Below are 21793 nucleotides of genomic sequence, written 5' to 3' on the forward strand. Positions count from 1 at the left end.
TCAAGACTAAGGCAGGTCATTTGCCCAAAGGCACACAAAAGTCGGGAGTAGGGCTAAAATCCAGATCTGCCCAGCATCAAGAGGCAGTGCCTCTAAATGCTGTGCTAGCCTGCCTTCATCCTTCGGCTCTGCGCAGGAAGGAGACACCCCATGGCCACCAGTGGGCTCCTCCTTACTTTAGATCTGGTTAGGACCAAGGTCATGCTCTGTAAGAGGTGGATGTTCCGGGCAAAACACCAACAACTCACAATGTTCTCAGCAAAACTTCAGGAATATTGGAGTAAAAGGAAATAAGACAGGTACGTGTTTCTCTTCTTTATTAATCAGTCGAGATATACAAAGACTTAATAGAAAGTTACATAAAAGGCTCAAACATCATTGAGATCTTCAGGCATCACTCTCGTTTCACGACAATGGCCACCTGTTAAGACTATGAAACAGAAGCTGGGCACTCCTGGGCACACGATAATTCAAGTATCTTTCATTCCATGTAAACTCGACATGGAATTTCAAACACGATGGGCTACCAACGGAGGGAACCTGTCTGTGGCTCTGGATTTGCTGTAACGTCTGAGGGGCCTTTGGGTTAGAGTTACCACATTAGTGGGTCATGTCTCCTGGCAAAGCGAGACAGGCCCCAGGAGGCCCAGCCAGGCATTCTCCACAGCAAATGTCATGAGAAGGAGGTGGGAAAAGTCCTAAGAGAAACCATCCAGGTGTCCCCTGTGTGGCAAAGTGCACGGGTAGTAAGTGGCCATAGCCCAAGTGGAGAGGATGGCTAGGATTATCTCCGGAAAAAAAAAGCAGCCCTCTAAAGAGGGTGTCAAATAGTGGAGGAAATCTGAGAGCACACAATGGCAAAGGCATGGGGTGAGGACATTTCAGGAAGGCTGTGCTCCAGGAGATGTGAGGCTAGCACTATTCTCCGGAAGACCAATGGGAACATGAGGATGTCAAACAGCCACAAGTCCCAGTTGGCTCCTCGGTCATGGTGTGGTGTGGCCAACCAGGTTTCCCAGTCTGATCCTGGTAGATGATGATGGAGAAGATGATGGAGGGATGCCACGGGACACACTCTACACTTTACTCTGGCCTATCTGGAAGCTACCTCAGTCATGAGGGCCCACTTCTACAAATGGGGCATTATTTACTCATTTCAGTTATGGGGAAATGAGTTCATGGGAGATGAAAGCTTACCAGAGGCTCAACAGCAGAGGCTACGGAAGACCAACCCTTAACTAGTCTCTCTCAGGCACTATGGAGTTCAACTGTGAGCCAAGAGCAGGATGGATGAACAGATGCACTGTCCCTTCTGTCCCAACCATGTGGTTGAAATGCCTGTCTTCTCACCTTTATGGCCAAGGTCTCTCTTCTGTGTCAGCTGATCTGCTTCCAGTGAGACTACCCCACTCAGTGCCATCGAGGAGTTGCAGCCCCATGGTGGGTATGGGTTATGCTCATAGTGGTTGGTGCCCAGCAGGAGTTTTCTGGCCGTGGACACCGCCCTGTGTGCAGGGCTGCTTCTCCTACTCCGCCATGCTCTCGGTTCTGAGCATCTCCATCCTCACTTCTTCCTGCCTGCCTTTCCTCCGCCTCACCTCCAGTTTGCAGCTGCCATCAAACTACACACGTACCACTTAGGGAAGCATAGGATTGGGAAGAGCTTTGTCCTTTTAGTGTTTAAAATACTTCTTAACATTATAGGATCTAAGGAAACTCTGAAGTGCCTCATCTGGAATGTTCTCTCTTATCTTTCCTTTTAGGAACAGAAAAAGGGGCAATTTAGTCAAATAAGAAGTTTGATTTCCAACAAACAAAAGTCTCAACTATCTCCTTTTGTAGCAGAATCACTCTCCAGCTGGGCCCCTCAGTGCTGGTGATCTTGCCGAGGTAGGAACACAGCGCATTTTCAGAACCCAGGTGTCCTGGCATCCGGTTGGGTGCTCACTTTCCTTGGGTTTCTTTCTCCAGAGTGGCTAGGCCACCTGCTGAGGATATTCTAGTTTGCATAGTGACCTGATTTGTAACATCTAGAAAATAAGGTCACCAGCTGTGCTGCCTTATATTCTGACCTTTTCTTTGGTGCACCATTGTTCCTGTTGTCACTCCACTCCTACCCCAGCTGGAAAAACTCCAGTCTTTGGCTCACACCAGCAGCACCTGAGCGGGTGGGGGTGAGCATCATCAGGGAGCTGGGGAGACTGCCCCCTTGTGGAAGGTGTATGAGAGCCACACATCAGCCCAGCCTTCCTTACTTGTCAGATCATATTATAGTCAAGATTCAACAGGTCAATAAAAATTACCAAAAAGGCAACCAGTACTACTTTTACAAATACTGGAAGGGGTCTGCTCATTGACTGGGCTTACAGAAGTGGTAGTCAGTTAACGCCAAGGGAAGATGGCTTCAGGTCTTGGTGCTGTTTTAGTGATAACAGTATGAATCGTTTTTGGTTGAGATCCAGCATGAACTGGAGTTTTCTGCATGGTGTCCACATTAGGTTACTTTGACGTGTCAGTGTGTTCATATCAGAGAGGCACCAAGCAGCACAGCCAATGTGAAAAAGCAGCAAGAGGCAGATCTGAGAAACCCAGAGCCTCCTCAGACCCCTGGGGAGGGCAGAGAACTTAACCCATATTGTCTGAAAAACAAATGAACATGTTTGCAAAGCCAATCAGCTTACTTTAGTTATACATTTCCAGGATAATGAAAACCCCTTTTAGAACTGACATGCTCATGACAGCCACTCCCTTCAGCAAAATACAATCTGTTTTCTAATATTTGCATCCCCAACCATAGGAAAACCCTCTGGGTAAATACCTCTCTCTTCTCTCATTTCTAGGCCATGAGGAGGGTCTCTTTCCCTCCCAGGTTTGACCCATGGCCTGAGGCTTCCAGCTACAGTTCCCATTCACTTCTGTCCTCTCAGTCACTCTACTTTCAGATTGAGTTGACTTTTGGCACTGATGGGAAAACTCAGTTAAAAAACAACAATATTCCAGATATGTTACCAGAGAGGTCTGCTGAACACTTGAAACTTCACCAGGCAGTGAGCCCAGACCCCTTTAATAAAATAACAATCACTAAAATAATTTAAAAATCTATAAAAGACATCCAAGCTCAGACACTGTGGATGGGGGATAAGGGGAAGAAGCTTGTTCATGGCTTGTTTTGTACTTTGTATGTGGATAAACACTTCCACATCAAACCAACACTAAGTAGTTACAATAAACACACCCACCCAGAGAGGGGCAGGAACCGGGTTGAATCAACACACGGGGAGGCCAGGGGCACCGGGATGCTGCTTCTGCTTACAGGCGGCTTCCTTGCCTCTTGTGAGAGGTGGGAAAGCCCGTGCCCTCTGGGCAAAGCCAGACCCTGTCTGCTCCCTGCCCACTCACCCTTCTCCCTTCCTGTACCAGGTCCTTGGGCCAAAGGTTGTGGTTAGAAATGGTTTCAGTGCAGTTAGGTGGGGAGGGGCCCCGAGGGATGGCCAGGCCACAGTCACTGTGCCCAGGGCCTCAGGCCCGTCACAAGATCACACATTGCAGTTTGTGGGTGCCTGTGGCCCGGTCTCCCCGCCATTTGGTTTTCTTCTTCTTCTTCTGGCTTTTTTCCGGAATCTGTTGCCTTTTGAAATAATGAAGGACAGAAAGACAAAGTCAGAATGGGCTTTGCTTCTCCTCTGCCCCTCTCCTCCCTAGCCCCAGATCTGAGGCAGAGGAGGCCTGTGGTGGCAGGGTTAGTGGGTAAGGGGATAGGGATGCCATGCCTCACCCAGTGATTGTCCTGGCCACTGGAGTAGGGCCTGGCAGGATAGCTTCTCTTGAGGCAATGAAACAGGGAGACAGGGGAGGGGATAACCTAAATCGCCCTACTGATGGGAATGACTGACACTATGTTGTGGCTACATTTACATAAATCATAAGCTACATCACGATTTGTCTTATAGAGTGCTGGTTTCTATTTCTGTGTTTCATAGTTTAAATAAAATGATGGGTCAACTAAGCATAAAAGCCATTTCATGTTTTCTGTTAACTTTTCCTATGTCTAAAACCTGACCTTGGCACTACTGGTTCACAACCAAGACATCACCATAGGCTACCTGATGGCAGCACGTCCTAATTGGAGGCAAAATGCCTAAGATAAAATAGTTTCTTTCTTTCTTTTGTAAAGATGGCATTTCACTATGTTGCCCAGGCTGGTCTTGAACTCCTAGCCTCAAGCAATCCTCTTTCCTCCACCTCCACCTTTGCCTCTGAGTGCTGGGATTACAGAAATGAGCCACCACACCTGGATGAGAAAATCATCTTGAGAGGGCAAAACTGCCAGCAAGAACATAAAGTGAAGACTGTAATATTTCCTCATTATGCTGGGGAATAATGAGAAGATGAGCTTTTTAAGCATGTTGGGGGATGTGTGTATAGTGGGGCTTACAGCCCCGGGGCTGATCTCACAGCTCACCAGCAGCCCTTGGAGGCGCCAGCATACAGGCCACAAACTCAACGCACAGTGTCTGAGACCCACTGGTTAGGCTGCTGTGCATGTTGAAGATTTGGGAAATGCGATAGATTGGTGACAGGAGATGCAGCCAGGAGGCTGTTTTAGTCATGAGTGCATGAGGTGATTAAGATCTGGACCCTGACCATGCAAAGGAATATACAAGAAACTTTCATTAGGATTATTAGGATTACTGACAATACTTGGAGATTGACAGCTGGTGGGGTCAGGAAAGGAGATACGTGTGCAATGCCTCTGAAATTTGAACCTTGGAATCAGAATATTGGTTGTTCAGGGGAAGTATCAAAGGGTGCTCTGATATCAGGACATGGAAGAGGAGAGAGACCTAGTTTGTACGGTGTTGAAAGCTTTGGCGTGAGGAGAACACTGAAGCCAGGCTGGAGGGAGCTGCCTTCCAGGGAGCCTGAGCTGCTGCCTCAGACAGGAAGGCATTTCCACTTAGCACGTGCAGCAGACTTCACCCACAAACCCGTTAGCAGCTGTGGGGAGGGCAGAGGTGGGTGGAAAGAGCAAAAGAAAGAAACGGAAGGAGGGACAAGAAATCCAAACATAGGCCCAGAATTCTACAGCCTCATGGCCTCAGAAGAGGCGCTGCTTCCTCAAGCTCCCAGCTGCCTCCAGGAGGCAACCCATGCTGTGGAGGCCCGCTTCTAGGGAGGGGGCAGTGCTCACCTAATTACTCTCACGAGGTCATGGAAGGCTTTGTCGACATTGAGAGGTGGGTCCTTGGCACTGGTTTCTATGTACGGAATCTGGAAGGCAAAGCTCAACTTGGTCAAAGTGGCACAGAGATCCTCAAAGCCCTGTTCCACCCTTAAAAATGCTCAGAGGTTCTGAGGAACCCAGGTGCTTTCAAAACACGCCACAGAAGCCCCAGCCCCCACCAGCCTCAGGCATCATTTGGGGCTTCTCACTCTTTCAGGTTGGAAAGTGTTACTAATGGCTTTTCCAAATCCCTCTTGTTCTCTAGGCACAGAGATACTTAATAGCTCCCTAAAAATAGAATAAAGTGATCTTTTTACATACTTGAAGATGAAAGACTGTTTCATTTATTAAACTAAAATACATTCTGATTCTACCCATTTTTTTTTCTGAGGTCTGTTTCTCCACCTTGGGATGACTTCTGCCCCTCTTTCTGGGCCCCTCCAGAGTGGACGCTGGTAGAAAAGGCTGAAGAGAGACTGGGCCATGACCAGGACTCTGGGCCCAGGTGACCCTGGCCCATCTGTGCTGGCCCCCACCCCGGCCCAGCTCTTGTTTGGTCTGTATCTATGAGCCTGGGAGCTCAGCCATGTTTATAGAAGGTTTTTGTCTGCACGTTCAATGCTGAGAAATCATCACCCGGCTGAAAGGGTGCAGACAGCAGGAGATGTGACTGTGGTGGCCCCACAGAGCAGGTTTCCAGGGCCAGATCTGCACCAAGCCTCGGGCTGGCAGAGGGAAGAGAAAAAAGACTCTATGAGGTCAGGACACACTCACTCCTGAGCGCTCACCTTCTCCTATAGCAGGGACCCCACCAAGGCAGGAAGTGTTCATTCCCCAAAGGCGGGGAGCAGGGTGGGGAACACACAGGCCTCGCTTGATGAGACAGATGGAAGTAAACTGAGTGTGATTAGACTGAATAACTTGGTTATTTTTCATAAGTTTTTTCTGATTACAAAATTAATGCCTTTCATTATAATATGCTGGAAAAAGAAAAGCACAGTGGGGAAAAGAAAAATAACACTTCAAATGCATGGAGGAGGGCGACAGGGTAAGCTGTTGTTTTAGAGGAGTAGATTGTAAATCATTGCCCAGAACACAAACCAGTCAGTATCTTCCCATCCATCATCATCACGTGAGGTCAGATGTGCACACTTCTGCTGTAGCCAACAGACACACAAAGGGCAGAGCACAAAAGGCAGAGCTTAAGCCTTTGAAATATTCATTGGACAAATATTTGAGCCTCTGATAACACTAAATGGAAACTGCTCTTCATTGTGGGCTGTTTGGCTTTCCAGGTCTCACTATCCCTGACCTCATTCAGTCCTCACATTAACCCTCTGAGGTAAGCAAGTATCTCCATTCTGCAGCTCAGGAGACTGAGCTCAGAGTGACGCACTTGCTCAAGGTCAACAGCGGCCAGCAGAGACTCAGGGTTTGAACCGGGCACACTTTCCACTTTCTCCTGGACCTGGTAAGGGGTGCTGAGGTCTGCTTTGGAGCCTCTTCCGGCTGGACACCAAATCCGGCCAAGGCAAGTGTCCCTGATAAGTGGCCAGTAGAGTCCTATCGGGCCCTTGTGAGTCAGGACAACGTGCTTCCCTGCACACACCCAGGGGAGGCAGAAAGGCACTGCAGCTTGAGCTGGGACCTACCTGGAGCCCCTTCACATCCTGTACTCCTGCCGGCTCAGTAATGGCCCAGGCTCCAGGGCCTCAGACCACTGCCACCTGTGGTCCCACCCCATCGCTCAGAAGTCCCTGAGTTGTATGATCCCCCCAGGTCCCAGACACCTTCTACTTTCTTTCTAGGGAGCCTGCCTCTACCACTGAAGAAACACTGATGTGCATTACCTGGATTCCTGGAATTGCAGGATTTCAGCAGCAACAAGACTTAAACTAAGGGGAGCCCTTCAATAAACAATAGTTTCATTTCCAAAGACCAGGACTGCAGGGGTGACCAGGCAACAGCTTTTACACATCTCCTGACCCCCTCTACACACATGCACACACCTACATTGTGTTTGGTCGCCATTTCTTTTCCTTGCTCCCTGGTGATTTTCCTTAAGTGCATCAAATCGACCTTGTTGGCCACGAGGATCATCGGGAATGACTCCCTGGGAAATAAAGGAATAGCAGCTCTGTGAGGTTTCCACCACCCCTCACACCTAGTTAAGGTGGCGCAGCCACACCTCAGGCATAGCACAGTCAGCCTACAGCACCTCCCCAGTCAGCCCGGACTGCAGTCCCTTCCCTCCTCCTTTCCAGAGAGAGGTTAGGGTTAGGGGAAAGGGCCTGGGGGCGCTGGCTGTCTTATCTTGAAGCCTCAGGTCCACTGCAAGGCCAATGGTGAGGCCTCGAGGGGCTGCTGGTCAGTGGCTGGCTCCCCAGACCTGGTTCCCATCTCTTGGGTCACTCAGATGTACCAACCACACAACCAGCTGCACAATTAGGGTGGCTCCCAGTAGAGGGCATCAAGAGGCATGGTCACCGTAAAGATTCTTATTGACATGGGCCAAATTTTGTCCAAAACTGAATGAAATGACAATCTTACCGCATCTTTGGCAGCATTGGGTATTTCCATTTTTAAAAATTATAATTTGACAGGTGAAAAATGGTACTTTACTATCTTCCTTATATTTATTTGATTAGCAAGAAAGTTGAATATTTTCCCACATCTGAGCCATTTTTGTTTTTTCTTTTGCAATTCATGTATTCAGAGTAAAACCCACATTCATCTGTGGGAGCTTTATGTGTATGTATGTGTGGCCCTTTACCTGGTAAACTGATTAACACTTTCTCTTTGGAATACATGTTAGCTAGATTTTTTTCTGTCTTTAATGGAATTCACTCAAATATTGTTCTTTTCCTATTAGTTTGTGCTTTTATTTTCATTACATAGCCTCTTTGAGACTCAACAAGACCAAATGAATATAAGCCAAATTTCAAATTATTTAATTACTCCACATAAGGCTTAAAAAAATCCAAGCCTTTAATTAGGGGTGAGATAGAGAGAGAGAGAGAGAGAGCGCAAAAGCGAGCGCGCCCTAGGAGGCAGGCGCAGGCCTCTTCCCGGTACTCTCACCTGTGTTTTGATGCTCACCTGTCTTTGACGCGCAGGATAAGCTGGTGGAAACGGTCCACGTGCTCGAAGCTGGCCTTGTCGGTGACGGAGTAGACGATGAGGAAGCCATCCCCCGTGCGCATGTACTGCTCCCGCATGGCGCTGAATTCCTCCTGCCCGGCTGTGTCCAGAACTGGGGTGGGATGAGGCCACTCAGGGGCTGTCCTCACCCACCCTGCAGCCCCCACAGCCTGCAGACTCCCACACTGCTGCTGCTGTCCCTACCGTGGCTCAGTCCAAGCTGTCCCATGGGAGGCTACACAAGCTCTTTCCCTGGGGCTGCTCGAAGGGTCCCAGCTGAAGCCCCCGCCAACCTTAAAGCCTGCTTCAGGGTGAGGCTCTGACTTATTGTGGACCCACCAAACCCTTCTCCTCCAATTTCACCCCATGTGCTTACTGGGCCTAAGTTCTCTGATCTACAGACACGCCTCATGAAGTCAATGATGAACTGTGCTACATAATCCCTCTGGCCAGACCTGGGCTTGGATCCCTGCTGCAAGGCCTATAAACTGTGACTCTTTGGAAGATTGCCTGACTCTCTGAGCCTCCCCTTTCCTCCTCTATAGATGAAAACAGTGCCTCTACCTTGTACGCCCTAGGGCAGGAGAGCTTATTTATGGACATGCCTTGGGGAACGCCCTGAAGAGGCCATCTGGGCAGGAAGGGCGTCTCAGCCCCCAAGGGGACAGATACCAGGGAGACCCTTGGGGAGGAGTGGCCCCTCACAGCCAGGGCATTTCCTCCCAGGCTGGGACTGGAAGCTCTTCCTCCTAACCCATCCATTCCCTCAACTACTCCTGCCCAAGTGCTCGCGCTCCTCGCCCCCACCTTCCTCCAGCCTCCTTCCTGCAGAGGGAAAGTCTCATCCTTCTGCTCACAGCCACAGCTCAGTAGGCAGGTGGGGTTCCTTTTAGCAGTGCAGGCCTGACCCCTTCCTGCCCTCCGGGAGAATGAAGTCTGAACCTGCAGCATCCTCCAAGCACCTGCTCATGGCTTAGCCTCCCCTGCATCTTCCCAGTCCCCCTACTGTCTGACCAGATCCACTTTCCCCTCTCCCGGGAGGCAGGGGAGCGGGTGGTTACAGATTTTGGAGTCAGCCCACTGGGCAGTCTGGCTCCTCATGCCTGGGTGTGACCCCAGGCAAGCTACACTCTCTGTGTCACCATTTCCTAAAATGGGGATGGTCAAGGTAGTTTTCGGTTAATAGATGTAATGCCCTCTGTGCAGTGCCTGGCACAAAAGCCCTATGGGTCTGCTGTGAGCGTGCCATCCTCACCAGGGTCTTCCCTCCCGCTCTGGCTACCCTTGCAGCCCAGGATACTTTCCTCCAACTCCCGCTTCCCTCCCCTTCTCCATTGGCTTTGGTGAGTGGACTCTGACTTGGCTGTTGCTGGAGCCCCAGGACTGACGCCAGCCCCATGCCAACGCCTCCGGGAACACTTCTGGCCACCCGTGTAGCTGTCCCCAGCAGGACTGTTAGCTCCCAAGGGTAATGGCAGGTCTGTGCCAGTCACCTGTCTACTCAAGGCCTGGCCAAAAAGTAGCCCCGAATAGTACCTGAATGAAAAATAAATGTGAAGTCTGTCCAATCTTGTTCATTCATTTAAGGAATGTCTGAGTGCCTGCTGGGTGGCAGGAAGTGTTCTAGGCCCTATGGACAGAAGGCGAATGAGACCAAATCCTTGCTTTTATGGGACTCACCATCTAGTAGTGAGACAGATCAACAAATGAATGGCTGTTATTTGAGTGGAGATAGATACACAGTGTGAAGAATGATGTAGTCGGCTGAGGGTCACTGGCAGAAGTTGGTGTCATTTTGGATAGGGAAGGAGGACCATTATCAGGAGGCGACGCACCTGATCCACTGAAGATGCAGGATTAGCCTCTAATTCCAGCGCTTTGGGAGGCCGAGGCAGGTGGATCACCTGAGGTCAGGAGTTTAAGACCAGCCTCGCCAAATGGAGAAACTCTGTCTCTACTAAAAATACGAAAATTAGCCAGGCATGGTGGCAAGCGCCCATAATCCCAGCTACTCACGAGGCTGAGGCAGGAGAATCACTTGAACCCAGGAGGCGGAGGTTGCAGTGAACCGAGATAGCGCCACTGCACTCCAGCCTGGGAGACAAGAGTGAAACTCTATCTCGAAAATACTTTTAAAAATGAAAAAGAAAGAAAAAGAACAGCATGCTCTGGAGGACATCTTGAAAAGTTCATTCTGGCTGCTGAGGAAAACAGAGCAAGAGTGGAAGCAGGGACCCAGTGAGGAGGCCAGCACAAGAATCCAGGCAACACGTGCTGGTAGAGCCGAGGGCGGGGAGTGGGTGCTGGGGGAAGTGACCAGACCGAGGCCACTTTCCAAGACAGAGTAAACAGGAGCAGAGCTTTCTGGAGGAAAGTGTGGGGATAGAGAGGTGAGCGAAAGAGGCACTGAGGACGATGCCTGTTTCTGGCCTGAGTGCCTGGGGGAATAGTGATGTCAGATGCTGAGGCGGGGAAGTCTGGGTGAGAAACAGGGTTTGGGGGACTCAGTTTTTGACACAGGCTTCAGAGCCTATTAGACACCATGTTTGACTTCTAAAAGGTGTCTGGGGACTTAAGTCAGACATAGAGAAGAGAAGAGGGGGCAAGAGATACAGATGTGGGAGTTGCCAGTGTATAGATGGCAAGGAAAGCCACAGGACAAGCTATCTGGGGACGCCTGGGAATCCACATCTCCTTAGGCAGGCAGGCACCTTTACACAGTACCCAAGAAAGTAGCCTGTCCCCACAGCCCATCATTGCTGGACATCCCCTGGAGTCATTCGGCACTTCAGAGGGGCCAGTGATGGACACGAGGACCCAAGAGGTGCCCAGGGCATAAAAGCAGCTCATGGCTACTTCTGCTCCTTCCCTGGGCCTCAGTCTCATGTAGGAAATGAGGGGCGGGGCTCCGGGACCAGTAGATCCTTACAGCTCTGATATCCTAGAACTACTTCATCTGGACGTGAAATGAAGAGGTCAGAAGACAGGACCTACAGCCAAGGACCAGGCAGTTTCCCCAGTATTTCAGGAGGGAGCAGGAAGACCACACCTTCAACTGGAGGGACTGCAGCCTTTTTTTCTTAGAAAAAAAAAAGAATTCCACTCAGAACTGCAATTAATAAAAGAGATGGAAACAGCATGCATTTGGCTGAAGTGTGGATGGAAAGGCCTGAATTGAAAAGCAGAAGATGGCTGGGCTCGGTGGCTCACACCTGTAATCCCAGCACTTTGGGAGGCCAAGGTGAGTGGATTATTTGAGGTCAGGAGTTGAAGACCAGCCTGGCCAACATGGTGAAACCCCATCTCTACTAAAAATACAAAAAATTAGCTGGGCGTGGTGGTGGACGCCTGTAATCCCAGTTACTCGGGATGCTGAGGCAGGAGAGTTGCTTGAACCCGGGAGGCGGAGGTTGCAGTAAGCTAAGATCGCATCATTGCACTCCAGCCTAGGCAACAAGAGCGAAACTCTTTGTCTATAAATAAATAAATAAATAAATAAATAAATAAATAAAAAAGAAAAAGCAGAAGACATTAAGGCAATATCATAATTCACATATTTACAGATTTTGAAGGTATATATTATCTAAACAAAAACTAGAGATCAAGGATATTTTAAAATATGCTCAAATTAAAAAAAATTAATAGGGAGTTGAAAATCAAAATGGGCCCTATGGAAAGGAAAAATAGTCATCTCAGACATTGAAGGTCTTAGAAATTATATCACGCAGGCTTTCTGAAAGAATTCTTACAAAGTAAAAAATAAATCCATGAAAGAGAAAGATGAGTGATACTACAAACAGTGGTAAGAGAAGGAAACAGCAAAACATAAGAGTTAAGGTTAAGGCCAGTGCAGTAAGTTCAAGCCTATAATCCCAGAACTTTGAGAGGCTGAGGTAGGAGGATAGTCTGAGGCTGGGAGTTCGAGATCAGCCTGGGCAACATAGTGAGACCCCATCTCTACACATTTTTTAAAAGAACAGGCAAGTTTAACTAAATGTTGTTGCATAATTTGAAGAGAATAGATGATAATGTGGAACTAAAATCTATGATGATCCAATGTGTAAGCGTAGGAGCCAGGAAAAAAGTAAGTACTAAAGTTCTTGCCTCATTTGTCAAGAGGCTAATGATCCTGATTACATCTAGATGCTGACAGAAAAATATGAGTATACATACACATACATATATAGCATAACCACTAGAAGAACAGAAGTAAAACCTCAAACTTCCTAAGCAACAGAGGAAAAACAGGACAAAGTAAGTGAAACCAATCCAACAAAGGGCAAAAATAAACTTAACAAAAATAAGCAAATACAATAAAAAGTAGGCATGAAATAAGATAGCTGAAATAAATCTATGATTCACCACAATAAATGCAAATGGATTAAATTCACCTATTAAAAGCAGATACTAAATACAAAATCCATTTGCCTGCTTTCTTACAAAGACACATATAAAGCAAAATGACAGAAAGGATGAAAAATGGAAGGATAAAAAGACAATGCCAGTCACATGGTAACCAAAATAAAAGAAGTGCATCTACAAATCGGAAAGGTACAAGCATCAAGAAGTGCCACAGTCATCAATCATAAGCATCTAGGCATGTTGCTTAAATATGCATGTGGACAAAAAAAATGGATTTTTAAAAACAGCAGGAATTGACAAATTCCATAATCATTATGAGAGAGACTTGAAGAGGCTTCTCTTAAATATAGAACAAATGATCTCCAGAAGCAATGTCCTATCATTAAATAACAAAATTGAAGTACTTGGCTGGGCAAGGTAGTTCATCCCTGTAATCCCAGCACTTTGGGAGGATAAAGTGGAGGATCACTTGAGCCCAAGAGTTTGAGGTTTCAGTGAGCTACATTCTTGCCACAGAACTGCAGCCTCTGGGGCAGAATGAGAACCTGTTTCTAAAAACAAAACAAAATTTAAGCTTATTCTGAGAGACAGAGAGAACAAACTTTACACTCAAATAGTAAACAAACATTTTTTTTATTTTTTTATTTAATTTTTTAATTTTTTAAATTTTTTTGAGATGGAGTCTCGCTCTGTCGCCAGACTGGAGTGCAGCGGTGCAATTTTGGCTCACTGCAACTTCCGCCTGCCAGGTTCCAGCAATTCTCCTGCCTCAGCCTCCCAAGTAGCTAGGATTACAGGCATGCGCCACCACGCTCGCTAATTTTCGTATTTACTTTAGTAGAGATGGAGTTCCACCATGTTGGCCAGGATGGTCTTAAACTCCTGACCTCGTGATCCACCTGCCTTGGCCTCCCAAAGTGCTGGGATTACAGGTGTGAGCCACTGTGCCCCGCCGTGAAGTATTTTAAAACACACATCAAATTTGGCCATATATTAGGTCATAAATAAAAATTTCAACAAATTCCAAAAGGCAGAAATCCTATAGGCTAAGTTTTGTCCTTTATCTGAAATGCTTGGGACCAGAGGTGTTTCAGATTTTTTATTTTTAGAAGATTCTGGAATATTTGCATATACATAATGAGCTCTCTTGGGGATGGGACTTAAGTCTAAATACAAGATTCATTTATATTTATACACATAGACTGAAAATAATTTTATACAATATGTCCAAGAATTCTGTGTATAAAACAAAGTTCATGTTAAGTACTTATATGTGGACTATTCACTGTGGCGTCACATAAGTGCTCAAAAAGTTTCAGATTTTGAATCATTTCAGATTTCAGATTTTTGGACTGCAGATGCTCAACCTGTACTGTAACAGGATCAGAAATGAACAGAAACAAGAGTATAAGAGAATCTAGCCACCTGAAAATGTTAAAAGCCATACTCCTCTATAACTCTCTAGTTAAAAAGCAGAAATCACAGTTTAGAATTCAAGGACAATCAACAGTAATAAAACCTCTGATTTAAGGCCAAAGTGGTACTTAGAGAGGAAAATTATAGCTTTAAATGCATTTCAGAAACTAAAACTGAAAATTAACTAAACACTTAAATCAAGAGGCTAGAAAAGGAAAAATAAATAAAATAAGAGAGAAAGAAAAAGGTATCAATAAAAGTAAAAACTGCCAGAGTAGGAGGAGGGGAAAGTAGCTGATATCTAAAAATCAAAAGCAGATTCTTTCAAAGGACCAATTTTTAAAAACCCGACTTTTAGCAATTCTTATCAGAGAAAAAAAGACAAGCATTTGGAATGAGAAAAGGCCTCTGACTATGGATACAGCTATATATTTAATTATGGAGAAAAACATACACAGTTTGATAATAATAAATTTCCAATTCTCAACGAAATGGATGGTTCAAGAAATATAAATGATCAAAATTGGCTCCAGAAAACATATAAAACCTGAATACACTAATAATTGCAGATGAAACAAAAGGGACAAAATCTACCCCAGGAATGGTATGAAGCTATCCATTGGTCTGGGAGGGCTAGCAGGCGAGAGGGGTGTGTGGCTGAGTTGGGCCTGCTCCCAAGTAGCACTAGCCCACCCCTTGTCTAGCCCACCCCTCCACACACATACACCTGGAAATGCCTGGCCACAGGCCCCTTGTCAGCAGTTCTGATTCCAAGGCTTCCTGCAGGAGGGTGAAGATAATGGGCAGCTACACTTTTAAGAAATTATGATCCTGCCTCCATTCCACATGCCTGATGTCATGAAGGTAGGAGGATTCCAGAGACAGAAAGTATTAGTCACTGTGGAGAAGAGGTATGCTGCCAATGTGTGTGTGCGTGTGCGTTTGTGAGAGACAGACAGACAGATAGACAGAGACAGAGAGGCAGCCAGACCGGGGGAGGAGGAAGGGGAAAGATAAATGGAGAGACAGGGTCAGTGTTGTGCACAACTGTCTGCGATGCTCCAATCCTCCCACTTGAGGATCAAGGGATCAAGGGGCCCAGCAGCTTTGCAAAGGAGGATTTAACTGGAGACCCTGGAACTGCTGGGAGCTTAGGGACTTCAGATGCCAAGGCAAGCCCCACACGCTGGCAAGGCATGCAGTCCCAGGCAGGAGGGCAGCCAGCATGGAGGGGCACCAGCCTGGGGCCCTGATGTAATGGTTAAGACCTTCTCCTCCTCCGCTTCACCTCTCCCCCTTTTCTCTGCTTCTCCTCCTCCCTTGTCCCCTTCCTGCTCCCTCCTGGGAAATACTAGGGAAACTGCCCACGCCTGGGATTACAGGCGTGAGCCACCTTCTCTCTCCCTCCTCCACCCAGGCTTCCAGAGGGAGAAAAGTCACAGCATGAGCTCTAGGGGCTCCGACATTGGCCCACAGCCCAGGGTACGGTCAAGATCTTTGGCTAAAAGTGGTACCACCCACTGTGCTCCTGCTGGCAGCCAGCACTGTGCCAAAGGCTTTATACACACCCGCTCTCTCAGTCCTCTTCACAGCCTTGGAAGGAAGATATTACCATCCTCCTAGTATAGATGGGGACACTGAGGTCCAGGAGTTAAAGGAACCCACGAAAGGCCACACACCAGGAAGAAAGGTGTTCCTATTTCCCTAAGGCCCAAGCGTCCCAGCCTGTCCAGTCATTTTTCTTCAACCAGAACCACCACTGTCTGGCCATCCTAGAACCGGCTGGGCTGTATCTCCATTCCAAGCCTTTGCCCAAGCCATGACCTCCATCTAGAATGCCCTTTCCCCTCCTCTCCACTGGCCGTCCCAGCCGCCCACCAGCTGGGATGCAGTCCATCTCCCCTCCTCCTCACAAGAGCGCCCAGCCTCTGACCTCCATCTTTGAACCCTTCCTGTTGCATGTGTCATCGATTCCTCCAAGTTTGGGCCTCTGGGCCTGGCTCAGCTCCTCACCATGGGATAGAGTCCCAGAATGTAGGAGCCTGGCTTTCATTTCCCTGAGCCCACAAAAGCTTCGGCACCCAAGGAAGGCTCAAAAAATACTTGCAGAACGACTAGACGAATCACCTGCACTCTACAGGAAATGCCATCACTGGGTTAAAACAGCCCACTCTGGCTTTAGGGGAAATCACTAAAAACTGACTTTTAAACTGTTATGACACACGGCAGGGAGCGGTGGCTCACACCTGTAATCCCAGCACTTTGGGAGGCCGAGGCAGGTGGATCATGAGGTCAGGAGTTTGAGACTAGACTGGACAACAAGGTGAAACCCCATCTCTACTAAAAATACAAAAATGAGCCGGGCATGGTGGCAGGTGCCTGTAATCCCAGCACCTCGGGAGGCTGAGGCAAGAGAATCACTTGAACCTGGGAGGGGGAGGTTGCAGTGAGCCAAGATCGCGCCACTGCACTCCAGTCTGGGCAACAAGAGTGAAACTCTGTCTCAAAAAAACAAAAACAAAAACTTTTATGACACCCCTTCAGAGTGAAATAAGGGTCATGGAATATCAAGCAATAGAGAAAACAATTTCTAGAGATAATATACCTCCAAGGGCCATACCTAAAGTTTTCTTTTTTCTTTTCTTTTTCTTTTTTTTTTTAGACAGAGTCTCATTCCATCACCCAGGCTGGAGGGCAGTGGTACAATCTCAGCTCACTGCAACCTCTGCCTCCTGGGTTCAAGTGATTCTCGTTCCTCAGCCTCCCAAGTAGCTGGAATTACAGGTGCATGTCCCCACTCCCCGCTAATGTTTGTATTTTTAGTAAAGATGGGGTTTTGCCATGTTGGCCAGGCTGGTCTTGAACTCCTGGCCTCAAGTGATCCGCCTGCCTTGGCCTCCCAAAGTGCTAGGATTACAGGCATGAGCCACCGTGCCCAGCCCCATGCCTAGAGTATCTCTAATTCACAAACCCGTCATGGGAGGCAGGAATGATTATGCCCATTTTACAGAAGAATAAGGTAAGGAAGCTTAAGAATAGATTCGAAAAAATAATGTCACTTAGTTGTACATACATAGTGATGAAGGGCATTTACTATTTTAATTTGTGCTCCCCTTTCTGGGTAATGGGTGTGTATGGAGTGGGGTTGGGTGCTGGGCAAAAGGGCTGATGCACTCACCATGCACTGTTCCTAGAAAAACGGCTGCTTTCTTGAACTTCTCCAAAATGCTGGCAGGGTGCAGACAGCCAGGACACCTGGGACTCCCCAAGGGGAAGGGGGCTAAAGTCCTGTAGTGGGCACCAACTGGCTCCCTGGTGACAGGGAAGAGTCCCTTTGCCAGTGGCCCCAACCTCCCTCAACACCCTGGCTTAAGGATAACATCAGGGGAGAAGTGCCAGCCACCAGCTTTGGGGGTTGCTCATGCTGGAGGCCACATTCCTGTAGCTGTGGGGAATGGAGTGAGGGGGTCTTGGGATAAGTTTTCACAAGGCCCATGATCCCCAGAATTGGTGTACAAACTGCATATGTGGGTACACATTCTGGGGAGATGGTCTATGGTTCTGTGGGATTCTTAGAGGAACGTAGACTCCTCAATGCTGCTCTCAGGGAAGGAAGAGAAGAAAGGGGAAAGGACAGCAGGGGTCTCAGCTGTGTAACTAGAGGCCAGGAATATCACGCGAACAGATGGGGGCCTGGCAGTGCAGAGAAACAGGGAGGCAACTGGGAGCACTGGCCTATAATCCCACTCCACTTTGCAGTCCCTCTGGGAGGCTGGCATTTGACAGGTGAAGAAACAGAGGCAGGGCAAGGCTAGTGATTTGCTTAGGTTCATATGGCTAATGAGCAGTAGAGGCAGGATTTGAACCCACGCCCGTCTGATTCCAAGCCTTGCTCTGCTTCTCACACCAGCCTGTCTTTGGGCAGGGAGTCAGCAGTGGCATCCCCACAGCCTGTGAAGAACAGCAGGTCTCAAAGGAGGGGTGAGGACAGAGATGGAGGACAGAAGCCTGGAGGCTGCTTCCTGCATTCACTCCACTTGCTTACACCAAACTCTCCACCTACTCCGCACCTGCGCCTGGGCAGCCAAGGGTAGCAGGGAAGCGAAAATTCATGAGTGCACTGGCTTCTCCCCCTTTAAAGGCCTGAGCATCAACTTCCAGGGCCTTCAGAGTGTCCGCCATCCTTCTCCATCATTCTCCCACTGCCTGGGTGACCACCACCCGCCCCTCCTCTTCTGCCAAAGTTTGCACTCTCAGCTCAGGAACTGAAACAGGGATCCAACAGGAGATAAATTCCACATGCTTGTACCCCACATCACCCACCTGAGAGGCACGGGGCCCCTCACACACTGCTGGGAGGAATGTGAAACAGTGAAGCCACTTTGGAAAACAGTTTGGTAATTCCTCAAAGTGTTAAACATAGAGTTACCAAATGACCCCCAGCAATTCCACTTCTAGGTATACACCCAAGAGAATTGAAAGCAAGTTTTGACATGAAAACTTGCACATGAACAGTCACAGCAATATTACTCACAATGGCCAAAAGCAGAAACAACCCAAATGTCCACTGATTGATGAAAGAATAAACAAAATGTAGTATATGGCCGAATGCAGTGGCTCACACCTGTAATCCCAGCACTTCAGGAGGCCAAGGCAGGCAGATCACCTGAAGTCAGGAGTTCGAAACCAGCCTGGCCAACATGGTGAAACCCCCTCGCTAATAAAAATACAAAAATTAGCTGGGTGTGGTGGCACACACCTGTAATCCCAGATACTCAGGAGGCTGAGGCAGGAGAATTGTTTGACCCCAGAAGGCAGAGGTTGCAGTGAGCCAAGATCACGCCATTGCACTCCAGTCAGGGCAATAAGAGTGAAACTCCATCTCAAAAACAAAAAACAAAATGTAGTATATCCGTACACTAGAATATCATAAAAAAGAATGGAATTCTGATACACATTGCAGCAGGATGAACCTGGAAAACACTGTGCTAAGTGAAAGCAGCCAGGCACAAGAGACCATGTGCCATCGTGTTCCATTTCCATGAAACATCCGAAGTAGGCAAATCCATAAAGGCAGGAAGTAGATTAATGGTTTCAGGGACTGAGGAGGGGGGACAATAGCGAGTGAGTGCTCATGGGTAAGGGGAGTTTTGAGCAAGGTTGGGGATGGATACTTTCAGGAATGAGTGGCAGTGATTACAATGATTACTGATTTGTTAATCAATCAGCAATATGTGGTTGTACAACTCTGTGAATACACTAAAAACCACTGAACTGTACATATGAATTTCGCATGTGAATTTTATCTCAATAAAAAAAGTTATATGAGAATAAATCAACCCACCTCCCTTCCTGTAAAACACATGCCCTCTCGCTAGGGTGGATGACCCAGCCCTGCTCCTAAGACCACCCTCTCCAGCTGGGCACTGGCTCCAGGTCCCTGCCACCTGTGCGAGGACACTGCTGCAACTGTTGTTCCTTCATCATCCTATTCTCTATTGGTTTATTTCCACCAGCAGGTAAACATACTCTAATTTCTCTCATCTTAAAACAAAAATACATTGGCCGCGAACAGTGGCTCACGTCTGTAACCCCAGCACTTTGGGAGGTCAAGGCAGGTGGATCACCTGAGGTCAGGAGTTCGAGACCAGCCTAGCCGACATGGTGAAACCCCGTCTCTACTAAAAATACAAAAATTAGCTGTGTGTGGTGGCAGGCACCTGTAGTCCCAGCTACTCAGGAGGCTGAGGCAGGAGAATCGCTTGAACCTGGGAAGCAGAGGTTACAGTGAGCTAAGGTTGTGCCACTGCACTCCAGCCTGGGTGACAGAGTGAGGCTCTGTCTCAAAAAATAATAAATAAATAAATATTTTTTAAAAACTCAAAAATACAAAAAAATGAAACACAAAAATTTACAAATAAAGCTGGGTACAGTGGTTCATTCCCGTAATCCTAACACTTTGGGAAGCTGAGCTGGGAGGATCACTTGAGCCCTGGAGTTTGAGAGCAGCCTGGGCAACAAAGTGAGACTCCGTCTCTACAAAAAATACAAAAATTTGCCAGGCCTGTGGTCCCACCTACTGGGGAGACTGAGGTGGGAGGATTGCGGGAGGTCAAGGCTGCAGTGGGTCGTGATCATGCCATTGAACTCCAGCCTGGGTGACAGAGCAAGACCCTGTCTTAAAAACAAACAAAAAAATTACAAATTAAAACCCCGTCCCTAGGCCTCACCTCTCCCTCCCACTACTGTTCATTTCTGTCTTCCTCCTTACAGAAACACTTCTTGCCTATCCTTGCGACCTGCTCCTCCTCTCCACCACTCTTTCTTGAACCCACTCTGATTAGACTTTCATTTCCAACCATTCCATCAAAACTGATCTTGTCAAGTCTCAAATGACCTCCATGTCACTAAATCCAATGGGTGCTTCTCAGTTCCTCACCCTGCTGGGCTCCTGGCCGGCCTCTCATGCAGTTGATGGTCCCTGCCTTTGTGAAGCACCTTCTTTACTTGGCTGCAGGATGCCACTCTGGCCTTGGTCTTTATCCAACTGCAGTGACTGGTCCTGCCCTGTCTCCTCTTCTCCCCAGCCTCTAAACATTGGTGGGTCCTTCTCTAACCACAGTCACGTTTTTGGTGATCTCTCATCCTGCAGCTTTATATGTCACCACCCAGATTTCCATCCAGCCCATACGTCTCCCCTCCTACGGGCTTAGATATCCAGCTGCCACCTTGACTTCTACTTGTATGTGTGAAAGGCATCCTGGATTTAACATGTCCAAAATTAGACTCTTGATTTCCCCCCAAAACTTGTTTTTCACTGTTCTTCCTAATCTTGATAAATGTAACTCTATTCTACTGGTTCTTCAGGCCAAAGACGCTTCCCTCTCTAATAACCTCATATACTCCATCGACAAATCCTGTCGTCTCCTCCTTCAAAACACATCCAGAATCTACCCTTCTTACCACCTCCTCCACCAATGCCCAAGCCCACCATCAGGAGTTTCTTTACTGGTCTCTCCAATTCTATCATGGTTCCTCTGTGTTCCATTCACACCAGAGCCAGAGTGAGCTCTTCTCACTCGCCGGGCCAGGAGGGCAGAGGGATAAGGAACTGAGAAGTACCCATGTTTTAAACACGTTAGATTATGTCCTTCCTCTGCTCAAAATCCTCCAACGGCTTCTCATTTACCTACAAAACCCCACGAGATCAATCCCTTCCAGCTACCTACCTGACCTCTCTCCTACTAGCCGTGCTCTCACTTGCTCCCCACGCTAGCTTCCTAGCTATTCCCCACACAGGCCAGGCACACCCCTGCCTTAGGGCCCTTGCACCTGATACTCCCACTGACTGAGATTCTCTTCCAGATACAGGTGCAGCTTTCTCTTTTAGGTCTCTGCTCCAACATTCCCTTATCAGGAAGGCCCTCCTTGACCAGCCAAAACAAGAGAGCAACCCCTGCCTCACTGTGATTCCCTTACCTTGTCTTATTCTTCATTGCAGCACTTATCACCACCTGACACCATATATATTTGTTTATGCTCTGTCCCCTCACCCCACTGAAACATAAGCTTCATGAGAGCAGGGACTTCAATTTGCCAATTGCTACGTCCTCAGAGCCCAAAAGAGAGATGGATACATTAGCAATTATT

At 47.8% G+C, this 21793-nt stretch overlaps 1 protein-coding gene across 8 annotated transcripts in view; it reads right to left on the bottom strand.

Moving 5' to 3' along the window:
- Window positions 1-300: 300 nt before the first annotated feature.
- The window catches only part of MRAS (muscle RAS oncogene homolog), a 58146-nt gene continuing 36653 nt past the window's right edge, over window positions 301-21793 (bottom strand). For 6 of the 8 annotated variants that reach the window (XM_008008973.3, XM_073023579.1, XM_008008971.3 and 3 more), the window contains 4 exons: window positions 8324-8477; window positions 7238-7337; window positions 5192-5271; window positions 301-3628 (listed from right to left, as the gene is read on the bottom strand). In XM_008008973.3, coding sequence (XP_008007164.1) covers window positions 3529-3628; window positions 5192-5271; window positions 7238-7337; window positions 8324-8477 — 434 coding nt within the window. In that variant the 3' untranslated portion in view covers window positions 301-3528. Of the gene's footprint in view, window positions 3629-5191; window positions 5272-7233; window positions 7338-8323; window positions 8478-9901; window positions 10398-21793 lie in introns of those variants that run through there. The other 2 variants (XM_073023580.1, XM_038002808.2) reach the window with 2 other exon arrangements.

Source organism: Chlorocebus sabaeus, chromosome 15, assembly GCF_047675955.1.
Source record: "Chlorocebus sabaeus isolate Y175 chromosome 15, mChlSab1.0.hap1, whole genome shotgun sequence".
NCBI lineage: Eukaryota > Metazoa > Chordata > Mammalia > Primates > Cercopithecidae > Chlorocebus > Chlorocebus sabaeus.